This window comes from Herpailurus yagouaroundi, unplaced genomic scaffold, assembly GCF_014898765.1.
Source record: "Herpailurus yagouaroundi ecotype Mexico unplaced genomic scaffold, PumYag 140, whole genome shotgun sequence".
In the NCBI taxonomy this organism is placed as follows: Eukaryota; Metazoa; Chordata; class Mammalia; order Carnivora; family Felidae; genus Herpailurus; species Herpailurus yagouaroundi.
In genome coordinates this window covers 60,167,435-60,183,647 of record NW_024412395.1, presented here as the reverse complement: position 1 = coordinate 60,183,647, position 16,213 = coordinate 60,167,435, and the positions used below count along the sequence as shown (strand labels likewise).

The 16,213-nt window shown below is 36.6% G+C and overlaps 1 protein-coding gene and 1 long non-coding RNA gene across 8 annotated transcripts in view; one reads left to right on the top strand and one right to left on the bottom strand.

Moving 5' to 3' along the window:
- The window catches only part of ZNF385B (zinc finger protein 385B), a 415,410-nt gene that overhangs the window by 209,008 nt on the left and 190,189 nt on the right, over positions 1–16,213 (top strand). The window contains exon 1 of one of the 6 annotated variants that reach the window (XM_040475538.1): positions 6,938–7,061. The exons of the other annotated variants lie outside the window; for them this stretch is intronic. Coding sequence (XP_040331472.1) covers positions 7,052–7,061 — 10 coding nt within the window. The 5' untranslated portion in view covers positions 6,938–7,051. Of the gene's footprint in view, positions 1–6,937; positions 7,062–16,213 lie in introns of those variants that run through there. 6 annotated transcript variants of the gene reach the window in all.
- Positions 6,744–16,213, bottom strand: part of LOC121030768 (uncharacterized) — a 72,599-nt gene continuing 63,129 nt past the window's right edge. The window contains exons 3-5 of one of the 2 annotated variants that reach the window (XR_005790403.1): positions 15,623–15,671; positions 10,193–13,888; positions 6,744–6,952 (exon numbers count right to left, since the gene is read on the bottom strand). This is a non-coding gene — a long non-coding RNA (uncharacterized LOC121030768). Of the gene's footprint in view, positions 6,953–9,166; positions 13,889–15,622; positions 15,672–16,213 lie in introns of those variants that run through there. The other variant, XR_005790404.1, reaches the window with a different exon arrangement.

Below are 16,213 nucleotides of genomic sequence, written 5' to 3'. Positions count from 1 at the left end.
TAGATATAGATATAGATATAGATATAGATATAGATATAGATATAGATACCATATCTTCTTTATCCATTCATCAGTCAATGGACATTCGGGCTCTTTCCATAGTTTTGCTATTGTTGACAGTGCTGCTATGAACATTGGGGTGCATGTGCCCGTTCAAATCAGCACTCCTGTATCATTTGGATAAATACCTAGTAGTGCAATTGTTGGGTCATAGGGTAGTTCTATTTGTAATTTTTTGAAGAATCTCCATACTGTTCCAGAGTGGCTACACAAATTTGCATTCCCACCAACAGTGCAAAAGTGTTCCTCTTTCTCCACATCTTCACCAGGATCTATTGTAGCCTGAGTTGTTAATTGTATCCATTCTGACAGGTGTGAGGTTTTATCTCATTGTGGTTTTGATTTGTGTTTCCTTGATGATGAGTGATGTTGAGCATCTTTTCATGTGTCTGTTAGCCATCTGATATCTTCTTTGGAAAAGTGTCTATTCATGTCTTTTGTCCATTTCTTCACTGGATTATTTTTTGGATATTGAGTTTGATAAGTTTCTTTATAGATTTTAGATACTAACCCTTTATCTGATATGTTATTTGCAAATACCCCTCCCATTCCACCAGTTGCCTTTTAGTTTTGCTGATTGTTTCCTTCACTGTGCAGAAACATTTTATCTTGATGAGGTCCTAGTAGTTCATGTTTGCTTTTGTTTCCCTTGCCTCTGGAGACATGTCAAGTGAGAAGCTGCAGCAGCCAAGATCAAAGAGGTTGTTGCCTGTTTTCTCCTCTAGGATTTTGATGACTTCCTATCTTGCATTTAGTCTTTCATCCATTTTGAGGTGAGTGTGTGTGTGTGTGTGTGTGTGTGTGTGTGTGTGTGCGTGTGTGTGTAGTATAAGAAAGTCGTCCAGGTTTATTCTTCTGCATGTCACTGTACAGTTTTCTGAACACCATTTGCTGAAGAGACTCTTTTCCAATGGATATTCATTCCTGCTTTGTCAAAGATTAGTTGGCCATACATTTATGGGTCTATTTCTGGGTTCTCTATTCTGTTCCACTGACCTATGTGTTTGTTTTATGACAGTACCATACTGTATTGATGATTACAGCTTTGTAATACAGCTTGAAGTCTGGAATTGTTTTGCCTCAAGCTTTGGCTTCCTTTTTCAGGATTGCCTTGGCTATTCGGGGTCCTTTCTAGTTCCATACATATTACAGGACAGTTTGTTCTAGCTCTGTGAAGAATGTAGGTGTTATTTTGATAGGGATTGCATTGAATATGTAGATTGCTTTGAGTAGTATCAACATTTTAACAATATGGTTTCTTTCAATCCATGAGCATGGAATGTTTTTCCATTTGTGTGTGTGTGTGTGTGTGTGTGTGTGTGTGTGTGTGTGTGTGTGTCTTCAATTTCTTTCATAAGGTTTCTATAGTTTTCAGTGTATAGATTTTCCACCTCTTTGGTTAGGTTTATTCCTAGGTATTTTATGGTTTTTGGTGCAGTTGTAAATGGGATTGACTCCTTGATTTCTCTTTATGCTGCTTCATTATTGGTGTATAGAAAAGCAACCGATTTTTGTACATTGATTTATGTCCTGTGACTTTAGTGAATTCATGGATCGGTTCTAGCAATTTTTAGTAGGGTATTTTAGGTTTTCCACATAGAGTATCATGTTGTCTACAATGAGTGAAAGTTTGACTTCATCCTTGCCAATTTGGTGCCTTTTTTTTTTTTTTGCATTGCCTGATTGCTGAGGCTAGGACTTCCAACACTATGTTGAATAACAGTGGTGAGAGTGGACATCCTTGTCTTGTTCCTAACCTTAGGAGGAAAGCTCTCAATTTTTCTTCATTGAGGATGATACTTAGTGGTGGGTCTTTCATATATGGCCTTTCTGATTTTGAGGTATAATTCTTCTATCCCTACTTTCTTGAGGATTTTTATCAAGAAAGGATGCTGTATTTTGCCAAATGCTTTTTCTGCATCTATTGAGAGTATCATGTGGTTCTTCTCCTTTCTTTTTTTAATGTGATGTCTCACATTGATTTGTGGATACTGAACCAGCCCTGCATCCCAGGAATAAATCCCACTTGATTGTGGTGAATAATTCTTTTGATGCATTGTTGGATCCAGTTTGCTAGTATCTTGTTGAGAATTTTTGCATCCATGTTCATTAGGGAAATCGGTCTGTAGTTTTCCTTTTTAGTGGGGTCCTTGTTTAGTTTTGGAATCAATGTAATCCTGGCTGTGTGGAATGAGTTTGGAACTTTTCCTTCTATTTCTATTTTTTGGAACAGCTTCAAAATTTTTTAATGTTTTTATTTATTTTTGAGACAGGGAGAGACAGAGCATGATCAGGGAGGGACAGATAGAGGGAGACACAGAATCTGAAGCAGGCTCCAGGCTCTGAGCTGTCAGCACAGAGCCTGACGCGGGGCTCAAACTCACAGACTGTGAGATCATGACCTGAGCTGAAGTCAGACGCTTAATTGACTGAGCCACCCAGGCACCCCAATTTTTTGGAACAGCTTCAAAAGAATAGGTATTAACTCTTCTTTAAATGTTTGGTTGAATATCCCTGGAAAACCATCCATCCCTGGGCTCTTGACTGTTGGGAGATTTTTGATTAGTGACTCAATTTCTTTACTGGTTATGGATCTGTTCAAATTTTCCCTTTTGCCCTGTTTCAGTTTTGGTAGTTCATATGTTTCTAGGAGTTTGTCCATTCCTTCTAGATTGCCCAATTTGTTGGCATATAATTGCTCATTTTATTCTTTTATTATTATTTGTATTCTTTTTTTAATTCTACTTTTTAATTTCCTCTTCAATTTCTTGGTAGGATTCTTTAGTAGGATGTTCTTTAATATTCAAGCATTCATGGTCTTCCCAATTTTTTTTTTCTTGTGGTTGATTTCAAGTTTCATAGGGTTGTGATCTGAAAATATACAAGGTATGATCTCGATCTTTTTGTACCTGTTGAGGGCTGATTTGTGACTTAGTATGTGATCTCTTCAGGAGACTGTTCCATGTGCACTCAAGAAGAATGTGTATTCTGCTGCTTTTGGATGAAATGTTCTGAACATATCTGTTAAGTCCATCTAGTCCAGTATGTCATTCAAAGCCATTGTTTCCTTGTTGATTTTCTGCTTAGATGATTTGTCCATTGCTGTAAATAGGGTGTTGAAGTCCCCTACTATAATGGTATTAATATCAATGAGTTTCTTTATGTTTGTGATTAATCGATTTATATATTTGGTGTTCCACCTTAGGGGCATAAATATTTATAATTATTAGGTCTTCTTGGTGGATAGACTACTTAAATATGATATAATGCTCTTCTTCATCTCTTGTTACACTTTATTTTGAAATCTCGTTTGTCTGATATGACTACTTCAGCTTTCTTCTGATGACCATTAGCATGAGAAGTGGTTCTCCTTCCCCTTACTTTCAATCTACAAGTGTCTTTAAGTCTAAAATGAGTCTCTTGCAAGCAGCATATAGATAGGTCTTGTTTTCTTATCCATTCTGATACCCTATGTCTTTTGATTGGAGCATTTAGTCTCTTGACATTTAAATGAGTACTGAAAGATATTAATGCCATTGTATTGCCTGTTATATTGGCGTTTCTGGTGATATTCTCTGGTCCTTTCTAGTTTTTGTTGCTTTTCATCTTTTTTGTTTCGTTTTGTCTTTTCTCCACTCAAATGATACCCCTTAAAATTTCTTGCAGGGCAGGGCTGGTTTGTGGTCACAAACTCCTTTAGTTTTTGTTTGCCTGGGAAACTCTTTATCTCTATTTTGAATGACAGCCTTGCTGAATAAGGAATTCTTGGCTGCATATTTTTTTTGATTTAGCATATTGAATATATCTTGCCACTCCTTTCTGGCCTGCTAAGTTTCTATGGATAGGTCTGCTGTGAACCTGATCTGTCTTCCCTTATATGTTAAGGACTTTTTCCCTTGCTGCTTTCATAATTCTTTCCCTGTCTGTGTATTTTGTGAATTTGACTATGATATGCCTTGGTGGTGGTTGGTTTTTGTTGAATCCAATGGGAGTTCTCTGTGCTTCTTCAATTTTGATGTCTGTGTCCTTGCCCAGATTAGGAAATTTTTCTGGTATAATTTGCTCACATAAACCTTCTGCCACTTTTTCTCTTTCTTCATCTTCTGGAACTCCTATGATTCGGATGTTATTCCTTTTTAATAAGTCACTGAGTTCTCTAAGTCTTGAATCACGATGTTTTGTCTTTGTTTCCCTCTTTCTTTATTACTCTCCATAATTTTATCTTCTAAATCTTTGATTTGTTGCTCCTCATTGTCCATCCTTGCCATCGTGGTATTCATTTAAGATTTCATCTTGCTTATAGCATTTTTAATTTCATCCTGACTAGATTTTATTTCTTTTCTCTCTTCATTAAGGAATTCTATGCTGTTTTCAACCCCAGCTAGTATTCTTATTATTGTGGTTCTAAATTCTAGTTCAGACATTTTGCTTATGTCTGTATTGATTAAGTCCCTGGCTGTCATTTCTCTCTGTTCTTTCTTTTGGGATGAATTCCTTCATTTTGTCATTTTGGGGGAAGAAAAAAATAATAAAAATTAAAATTAAAAAAATAAAAACAAAACAAAATATCAAAAGAAGCTAGATCCTAGGTGTGTTTTTGTCTGCTTGTTGAAAGAAGCCTGATAGAAGAGAAAAAACGAGGGGGTGGGAGAAAAAATAATAATAAGATAAAATAAATAAAATTTTCTGTATCTCAGAATGAGGAAGGAAAGAAAAGAAAAAAGGGAATAGGAAAAAAGGAAAAAATTAAACAAAAGCAGAAGCAAATAAAATGAACAAATAAATGAACTTGTAAGCAGAATGAAACCCAAATGAAGTTATATGCAGCTTCCCCTAGAACTGAAACTATGGAGCCCTCTATAGTCCATACACTAAGCAGGTGGAGTAACTTGGGCTGGTCTTCTAGGGGATGCTAGGGGATATGCTTGGAGAGTGCAGTTGGGCGGGGCTTGGTGTAATGGCTGTGTTCTCCACTAGGTGGCGCTGCTTAGCTTACTAGGGTGGATCAGTATGGTGTGCATGCACGCACAGGAGAGGTGGAAGTGGCTTCACTCAGTTCCCTAGTCTCTGGCACAGGAGTTTCATGTTCTGACAGACCTGCGGTCAAACACCCCTACTTTGTCTCAGGATTCCATCCACTCCTTGTCTCTACCCTGTCCATGTCCAAGCTGTCCACCTGCCAAGCAGCACCTCCCTCCAGAGTTTTACCTCGAGTGGGATTGTGTTTTAAAGCCCCATGCGTCAGAGACCCCTGCAGCTTGGACCCACACCAACTCTCTGGGGGAGGGTCTCACTGAGCAATGGCCAGGTGCTGGCTTGCCCTAGAAAGCATTCATGTGATTGCACAGTGGCAGAGGTTCAGAGAATACGGTAAACCACAACAGACAGACAGCACCAGGGTTTGCTGCACGCTGGCATCTTTGTCCCAATACCAGCAAACATGGCTGCTCTTCAGGGGTCCTCTGGGACTTTTGCCTGTGGGGAGGCCATATGACTGCTACCAAATGCACTCCAATAAGGGGAACCACCACGGACCCCTCAAACCCTGCTGCCTCCTCCTGGGAATTTGCCCTACTTCCTCACCAGAGCACCACCAGGCACTGAGCTCCAAAACTTCATACTCTACGTTCCACTGTTTATAGAATCCTGGTGGATTGAAACCCTCTCCTTTCTCCCTGTCAATGATGTTGGGGAACAGATTTCTTGTTCAGTCTCCCCTGAAAGTGTTTTCACTCTTTCTGTCTCTTTCTCTCCCACTACATTCAGGGAGAGTGCTTTTCTTGCATGATCCCAAGGTGTCACGCTCCTCCCCTTTCCCTTTCTCTGTTCTCTTTCCACAAAAACAACTCCCTACCCTCTGCAGCTTTTCTCTCCTTGAGTTCACCTCTCTGCATTGTGTACCTGTTGTGTGGTTCAAGTTATGCAGATTGTTGTGTTAATCCTCAGCTCAATTTCCTAGGTGTTGAAAATGGCTTGATGCTGATCTAGCTGCATTTCAGGGACAAGACAAGCTCAGGGCTTCCATGTTCCTCCACCATCTTAACCACCTTTCACCAATACACACAGTTTTTATCTCATTTCTATTTTAGAAAACATAGTCTTAAAAATCACATCCAACTTATTGGCTTTAGTGTTATCTGACATGCTGTGTATTCTTCTGTTGGGCTCAGATATAGATTTTTCTCTTTTTAAATTGTTAATGCACATCTAGTAGAAGAAGAAAAAGAAACAAGATATTCCTTTGTTAAATGTTCATTGCAATATTCTTATTGCTTTAAAACTGTAAGGTTTATTCTCTCAGGAGAAACTGATTTCAGAAATAATTATCTTTGTATTGGAATCAAACAAATAATCCATTGTGGAACTGAAATCACATTGGAGGCCCAAGCTCATAACACCAAGTAATAAGTATATTTGCATTCTATGATCCTTGATTAGTGATATAATTTTAATATTCAGTGCTTCTAAAAACATGCATATTATACAGAGGTTATTTTGTAACACAATTTCTTTTTAGTTTGTAGTGAAATGTATTTTAAATTCTTAGAGAAAAAAAAGAAGGGGAGAAAGAGGACAGTTACATTTTTTAAATATGATCTTATAAGCTTATTTGCATAAGTTTAAATTTTGTTTCTTTGTGAATTCAGTAGAAAATATTACTGGAATTTTAAAGAAACAGCATAATCAATTCAGAATTTACATCTCCAACCCCAGTGAAGTAACCTACTTTTCCATAATTTTTTTTGGCTCTGTACGCTGAGGAGGCAACATCTACTGACAGTGACTGTATTGTTTGTTAGTTTCCACCGAGGTGCACAGTGAGTGAGTGGAGTCTGTCCAGTACTCCAGCAGGCATAGGATACAAGGAAGAGTTTGTGAAGGCTCACACTATCTGTAACAAAACGTGTGGCAGGTTAACGTACTTCCCAGCTCTTTATACCTTTGTTACACATAAATTACAGACAGACTGAATTGACTTCTGCTAAGAAACATGCTTCTCGGTAAGTAACATACCTTCTGAATGGTAGATTTGTTCTGAAGTGATAGAAAATATATATAGGGAGGTATACTTGGCTTTGGATGTAATTTTCCAGATTTGTACAGATTTCATATAGTGCTGGGCAATGCCATGATTGGTATTATTTGTCCTACTAGGATTTTAGTTGATGAGGTATGGCACCTTAGAGTGATCTTGGACATGTATGTATAAATTAAAGAGGGAGCATGACTAGCATAACTATACTTTTTTCCCTTCCATTAAGATGAGCACAACATTTTGGGGTTTAATTAGTAGTTGTTATAGACAACAGAGTCCATGTGATCTAAGTGTTAACATGACTTCTGGTTTAAAAATATGTTGCACTTCTATATGTTGTTAAAATGCTCTGATATGTCCTCTAGAAAGAGCTGGTTCTACATGATCATTTTATTGATATTTAACATATATGGGAATGCCTAGATTGTCAATTTTAACATTAGTATCAAGTAGGAGAACATTGAAAAAGTGAAGTGTTAAGCATATTTTTAGTAGTATTCACAATTATATCTTAAGTGTTATAAAATATTTTTAAATATAGCATTTGCATGCATTAGTCTTAATAGAAATCTGGCAAAACCTTTAATAGAGAATCTGACATAAGGAATCTTTCTCACTTTATAGAATATAATTAAATTAGAATTTCGTTGGAAGCTACATAAACATTTTTAAAATGCTTCATACATTAATAATGCTTCATTTATTGTCAAGTTAATATTGTGAAACACTGGTTGAATTTTATGCCATGGATTATTTATTTTAAAAACATTTTCTTACTAGAATGTGTCGGTAAGTGTACAATGCATTATGGAATTTTCCAGTTAATAAGGGCTAAACAAACATTTGAAATTTCTAGGAAATTAAGTGAAAACATCTTTTATTGCGATGGTTATACTTTGACCAGTTGTACACATTACTTCACATGTGAGAACAATTTTAGCCTTTACTGGAGTTATTCATTATGTCACTATTTAGGGATGTTTGATACCCATTTGGGACATAGTAAATATAACTAGGTTGGTAGTTTAAAAGATAAATTATATTTGTACTTCATTGTCAGGATGTTTGAATAATTTAAATATTAGTTAAGTCTCCACAGATTAAGCCTAAAATTGATGATGTATTTTAGAGGTCAGTTTTTGCTATAATTTCAAGCCTATTTATTATTCTACTTGGTAACAGTATACTGTTATGAAGAAAATACTGGACTAGGAATGAGGTGACACATTTGGTTCCTGGCTCCTCAACACTGCTCCTAACCTCTTCTATAAATCTATAAAATTATTTCGTAGAGTTTTACTTTATTTTTGCTATTCCACTTCTGCCCTCTTAGTTTTTATTATCCTTTCATGTTGGTGGAACTGTATACATGTATAAAATGAATTGGATGTTTTAAAAAGAGCCTTTATTTTATTTTATTTTATTTTATTTTATTTTATTTTAATTCCAGTATAGTAACATACAGTGTTATATTAGTTTCATGTGTACAACATAGTTATTCAGCATTTCCTTACATCACTCATCGCTCATCACAAGTACACTCCTTAATCTCCATCACCTATTTCACCCAACCCCCACCCACCTCCCCTGTGGTAACCATCAGTTTGTTTTCCATAGTTAAGAATCTGTTTCTTGGTTTGTCGCTCTCTCTCTTATTCCTTTGCTTGTTTGTTTTGTTTCTTAAATTCCACAGATGAGTGAAATCATGTGGTATTCGTCTTTCTCTGACTGACTTATTTTGCTTAGCATACTCTCTAGCTCCGTCCATGTCACTGCACATGGCCAGATTTCATTCTTTTCTATGACTGAACAATATTCCATTGTAAATACATACCATACGTTCTTTATCCATTCGTCTATCTATGGGCACTTGGGCTGCTTCCATAATTTAGTTACTGTAAGTAATGCTACAATAAACATAAGGGTGCATGTATCCCTTTGAATTAGTGTTTTTGTATTTTTTGGATAAATACCCAGTCATGTAATTAAAATCATGGAGTAGTTCTATTTTTAACTTTTTGCAGAAACTTCACACTGTTTTCCACAGTGGCTGCACCAGTTTGCATTACCACCAACAGTACAAGAGAGTTCCTTTTTCTCTGCATTCTCACCAACATATGTTATTCTTGTATTTTTTATTTTAGAAGGGCCATTCTTTTATACGGGGGCTCCCTTCATATTATAAGGTTCAATGCTATTGATGGGGAATGAGTGATGGAAATAATTTACTATAGTTGACCTGGCTTCTGGAAAGTGTACCTAGGCTTGTGTGAGTAGCCACCATTTTATTTAACATTTACCAAGGTCCTGATACATATGCATATTTTTCATAAGCTTCAAAGTCAGAAAATCCTTACCAATACACATCTTGAAGGTATTTATTTTTTTTAATCCTTCAATTTAAATTATCTAAACAGTAGCTTCTTATATGTAAAATCTCAAAAGATGTTACACACCGTATCCATTCCTTCTCCATTTACCCAAGATTTCTCCATCTGACTGGAAAGTAAAAGTTTACAGACTTGAGCCTTTTCTGTCATTTCACTGAGATAATTTCACTATGGCTGAGGTGGCAAAGCATGAGCTTCAGATGACAGGAGTTTGAATTCCTCTACTCTGCCTCTACTTCTGAAAGGTTTCAGGAAAATTGCCCATCCTTTCTAAATTCATTTCCTCTATACAAGTGGATACCAATGTTCATCTCATAGGATTGCTATAAGGATTGAGTAGGTGATATTTATAAATGTAAACTGTGGTGCTTGAGCCTTTAAATTGGTGACCAGTAAATGGTAGACAATTACTGTTGTTGTCTTATGAAATTATCAATTCTTGATTTCTATTAGAATTTACCCTTCTCTCTAGGATTGCTGCAACTATATGGGTTTTATGAAGTTATTCACTCCAGTGTTCCAATAAGATGACTGAATTATTTTCCTGTGTGAATTTTGAGTCAACTAGAGCTAACTCTAAATTATAGTCATGAGCTATAATTACTTCAATGGTTAAGACCATTTTGGCCTCTGGGAGTGAAAAGTTGTATTTTATAGTGCATGTGAAAGAAGTATTTGTGAATTCAACTCTGTCTTCTATTCATACCTGGGTTAAAATGAGCCACGGTGTCAAGCTGTTTCTTTGGAACATTACATAAACTTACTTGTTCTTGGCCACATAGCAATTGGGAATATACAAACAGACCTGAAAGGAACCAAACAGCAAATCTTCACAGGCAGGAAACCCAGTATTTACACATTAATCAATAGGGTGATGGTCACTAAGGTGGCTTGTGACTAAGATTTCTTGTTCATCATGAATGGGAGCTGGCATTTTCAAATGCTTACTTCATGTTAATGTGTTCAACGGGACTAGACTGAAGCACAATTGTGCCACAGGCATTCCGACCCAGAGCCTCTCTGTTCTCCTTCATCTGCTCCAGTAGGGAGTGCTCTCACATTCTTCTCATTTTCCCCCATCAAACTGGTTTTTCCATCTTCTATTCACACTAAAATGTACATGGGTTTTGGTGCTTCACCAATATTTTCTATGTATTCATATTTTAACATACAGAAAAACTTTAAGCTAAAAGTCTAAGATCCTAACTCCGTGCAATTTGAAGTAATAGCCAGTGGGTTGGAAGGTTTTGGAGCAACAAAGAAAAACAGATACATCTTTTAGATTATACATCCTCATTACCCTCCAAGGGGCAAAAATGCATGCTAGGGGAAAAAAAAATCTTAACTCTTCTTATGTATAAAGCACAGATCTACATATAGTCTGTATGTACAGATATACATATAGTATGTGGTATATCTGTGGTATTAAATTTTTGTGGGTAGGGTGATTAAGAAAAAAAGTGTCAAGAAGACCCCTTGGGGGGTGGGGGAAGATGATGAAAAAAGTTGAGAAATGCTGCTGTAGATGAGAATTTTAAAGGACTCGGTTAAGCCTGTTGAGTACGAATTCTACTGAATTTGTGCTAAATATTTTCAGTATGAAGTAACATACTTCCAACTTAATACTTACACTGAAAAACAGTATTTATGTTCTAATAAGTCAAATATGCTCACTTGTTGTACCTTTTACTCTTTAATTATAAGAGTAAATAAAGGAGAAAGACTTAAGAACGAGAGGTACTTAAATTTGAATTCCACCTCCTCTCTTATTTGTTTTGTCACCCTTGGCAGATCACTTAACCTCTTTAGGCCTCATTCTTTTTGTCTTTAGTTTACCTGGGGATCATTGTGTCCACATTTCTATAACGTCAACGTTGTGTATCATAAGTATTAATCAAAATAATGTACATAAAACCTTCTACACCTTGCCTAGTACATTATAAGTGGATGCCAATTACTAGCTATAATTCTTTGTGTTGTACCTTTCTGTCAGTTACTTTCTTAAAATTATCATAGAAAAAAATTTAAATTTGGGAGATAAAAGTATTGTTACCCATAAAATACAGAAGTTTCTCTAGGAAATATGTTAATATTGTCCATAAAGAGAAAGATAAATTTCAGGTTTCCTTTAAGCCAGTAACCATACTTATTGACATAAATCAAAACCAGATGAAATCTACGGGGCATCTGGCTGGCTCAGTCAGAAGAGCATGCAACTTTTGATCTCCGGGTGAGCCCCACATTGGGTGTAGAGATTACCAAAAATGAATAAACTTAAGTTAAAAAGACAGATAAAATCTAAATGAAACTCTTTTTGGTCAGAGGCAGTCCTCTGCTAAATTAAACTTTTAACATATCTAGTTGCTGATGTAGCCTGTTAATGTAGAATGATTCATTTTTCTGGCAGTTTTGTTGAAATATGTTTTATTTAAATTCTATTCAGCTGTGAAGTCATTATTTTATTTCCCCTAGTACCATGAGAACTCAGTATCCTTTGGAATTGATGTCTGTTTATGACATCACTTTTGCCAGTAATGTCATCATTTCCTGTCTCTGTATAGATAATATTTGCTTTTAGGTATTCACCAACATGTATGGATTTGTAGGCTAGAAAAGTTAATTGAAAGGAAGTAGTGTGAATCAGCTGGTATTTCAAATTTGAAAATTCAAGTGAAGTGGAGTGAAATTCAGTATCGATACAACTCTTGAGGATTCATGTGAAATTGGGTGAATTTTAATATCGATACAACTTTGGGGAAGATTATATTTGGTTTTTTTTTTTTTGAAAGAAGTGCCCATAATTCTGTCTCTCCCCACCCCTTCACAAGTGATTGCTCTGCTTTTGTGATAAATATTAAAACTCTAAACTACTGAATATTCCCTGGTTATTGATTTTTTTTAACTTTGTAAGATTAAATACTCTACAGATGAAAATCCAATGGAGAAGGAAGAGTGCTTTCATTGTAAGGATTGTGATGTGGCAAAACAGAATAAATGAGCAACTCTGAAATGCATGACATCCCTCCTTGCCTTTTCAGCTTATCTTCTTTTTAGGTACTTTATCTTATCAACATTGCTTCCCTTTTTCTGTGATAGAAGTCCTTTAATAACAAATAACCATGGAGTAGTGTTCTCCATCCCAGAGTTTGGCTTTGAGAGCAGAAAATAGGAGTTTGAGGAGCAGAATTAAGAGAATGCTATGGATAGACAACATGCTTATCCAGCAGAAATGGCCCACAAGTAGTGGAATTCAGAAAGCAACAAGGATCCAATTGTTTAATACTCTTCCTAGCTCTCCAGGGAGCTGAGAGAGCAGAATTTCACAAGGTAGACAGATGTCACATTTCAAAAGCATATTAGAAATAAAAGAACCTTATTTGAAATAAAATATATTGGCTCAGATTCTGTCTCTATATGCTTCAAAAATCATACTCCAAAAGGATTTGGGGGAGAATTTTTGACTTCATAAAGTCATTGGGCTGCAAAGTTGGATTAAGAATAAGAATACATATCTACTAAATGACACCCTGGAAGTTCTGGTGTATACTAGATATTCTCTCACCCATACAGAATCATCTCATGTCTACTTGCTGCCATTTCACTGGAAGAATCTGAAAGTTTTCAAGATATTAGGAGACAAATGTTTCAGCAGAAATGGTGAGATTTGTAAGATAGCCCCTTTCAGGACTGACCAGTGAAACCTTTTCCCCAAATCTGGAAATCTAAAAGTGTCACCCCCTAGAGGTTAGAATAACCTTCACAGACTTGGAACTACAGCATGATGAGAAATTAATATGGTACTTTTCATCATCCCTATTTCACTTAAGACGGACAAAGTGACCTAACCAAAACACATCATCTAGGAAAATTGGAATTAGAACCCAGTTCACTACTTCTTTCTATTCATTCACTGTGCTTCTTTCTCTTTCAGGTAGGTAGACAAGAGACCTGGCCCAGGTGACAGGCCACTATATATGTGGCACACTTGTATATATGTGTGCTGGAAGGTCATGCAATGCCCCTTACTCCATCCCTTAATTCTGTATGCATCTCTCAGTCACCAAATACAAGATTTTCCTCTGTAGTATACTTGAAAATTCGTGGAGCCAGACCAATGACTTTTTTCTGTTAAAATTGTTTTTGCCTCCTCTCACCCATGTGCATTTCTCTGTTTCTTTCTACAAAAATATTTCAAAATAATTCAGAGAAGCATCTCCAATTATTTTTCATCCCTTTAGAAAGATTAAAGTGTCCTTGACTGATGTGGGCCAGTCACTAGCCAGTCTGTACTTGTTCACCAGCCTGGGTATTACTGAAACAAGAGCATGTTGCTGCTGCTGGTCACATATTATCCTTGGCTTTTCCTTCTTTACCACTTTCTTGAGGCTTGTAGGTCACTTTCCTGTGGATGGAAGAAATAGAGATGGATTGGTTTGATAATTGACCTGTGTCTGATATATTGGTTTTAAGTCTCATACAAAGTAAGAAGGACCTGACTATTCTATGGTGGGTCAAACAGTTTGATTGAAAGCATAATCAGCTGGGTTTTTCAAAGAGAGTATAATGAGGGATGTTTGCCGTGGTATGGTAAGTTTGAAGGGAGTCACCAATAGATGTCATCGTTCCTACTGACCCACCACAAACTCTTTCATTCCTGAAGAAGAAAGGAGAGGGAGTTAATGGAGGTGTCTAAATTTGGTGAGAGCTGAAATTGGAGGCTGTAAAGGATAGTACTCAACAAAAGCTGTTATCATAGGCAAGATGTCACTGCCAAATGCAGACGAGGAGGAAGACTGAAAGGAATATTCCAACTTCTCCCTTCTTCCCATACAGAATGGGCAAAGAATCTGGGATGAGCAAGGATCTGGGAGCAAACAGAGAACAACCAGCACACATGGTCTCCTGAACTTATTTCAAAACATCTTTCCCATCCAGGATTTAATTTGAACAATAACTGATGGAAGTGTTCCTTTAATGCATCATATTCCTCTGTGTTTTTTTTTTAATGTTCTAGACATTTTAAAATTTTAACTCAGAATCCTTAATGCAAATGTTAATTGTTGAACTATGTAGTGGTAATCCACAGAGTCTAGTGAGGGGTTGGGATCTGTTTGCTTCTAAAAGAAATGGTTCCAACTTGGGGTGCCTGGGTGTCTCAGTCAGTTAAGTGTCTGCCCCTTGATTTCAGCTCAGGTCATGACATGATCTCACTGTTCACGAGTTTGAGCCCTGTGTTGGGCTCTACATTGATAACACGGAGCCTGCTTGTGATTCTCTGCCTCTCTCTCTCTCTCTTTCTCTCAAAAATTAGTAAATAAAAATTTACTTAAAAAAAAAAAGAATGGTTCCAACTTGCCATACTTCTGCATTTTTGACCATGCGTTTTTATGGTCTGCTGGTATTCTGTGACATTGACTGGCAGGTGTCTCAGCTGTACATGTCTGTAGCAACTCTAGCACCTAGTTCTGAATTCAACTATTTTCATTTCTCTGTTCATTTAGAAAAGGCATAACCATCACTGTAGTCATTTGCCCAACACATTTATATTGATCATCTATTCTGCGCAGTAAAGGCCCTGAGAAAACTGAGGTAAGCAAAGAGAAAATCCTCCTGCCCTTAAGGAGTTTATGTCTTAAGTTTTTTCTAAGCTAGACTTTGAGACCTCAAGGACTCTCTTAAGGATCTTTAATCTTCTGATGCTTTTCTGAGAGGTGGGGGTGGGGGTGGGCAGAGGCACATTTTCTGGACCTTAGCTGAATTCTGAACAGTCAAGATTACTAAATAAATATATGAGGTATTCATGTTACTCTATTTAGTATCATTGTTGTCAGCCACTCAAAAAATTGTTTCTGAGTATTTATTATATGCTTGTATGTGTAGCGATTGAGAAATTAATAAAATATGCTAGTGTTTGGGGTACTGTTCATCTAGTTGGGAAGCAGATATGCAAATTACAAAGGCTGAGTGTCAGAGTCTATAGGTCCAGCAAATGATTCCATTGTTAGGATGAGAGTGACTATGAGAGTTACAGTAATAACCATAACGCCCAATTTCCTGGCTGCTCAGGCAAGCAGTTTAAAGCCTCACTGTTAGTAATGTGTTGCTTTTATTTAATAGAAGTTCCACAAGTACTTACTTGTAAAAGTAGTGTTTCCCAGAATCCTACTGGCAGACTGTTCAAGTCTCTGAAACACACATGAAACAGTTCCAAGCTCAATGTTAATACTAGGGATAAACCACATGATTCTCAATTAGGGGATTCAGTAGAAATTATGGTTTTAAAGATCATTGAACATGTACCTTATACTAGTAGTATAGACCTGGACTCTGGAAAAATGCTCACTGAAACTATGAAAACTGAAACCACATAATCATGAAAAAGTTGTCCTAATAGTGGTAGGCATTATTTATGTATCTGAGCAGTTGCAACTACAGACTCTACTACTACCTATAAAGTCATAGCCGTTGTTATATATCCAAAGCTATGAGAAATGCTTGGTCTAAGCCAGAGTTGGGTAATCACCTGATATGCTGAAAGGAAGCTCAACAATCCTAGTTTTTGTCTAACTAAGACTAAAACTTATCTCTGATAGTACATTTTTGGCATGCCTAATGAAGCTCTGTCTTTCTAAACAATAGGAAGAAACACTCCTATGGAATGTATTTTTTATTTCTTCCTGACTCTTTTTTTCCTTATTTTTTCTTTTTTTTAAGTTTCGTTAATTTA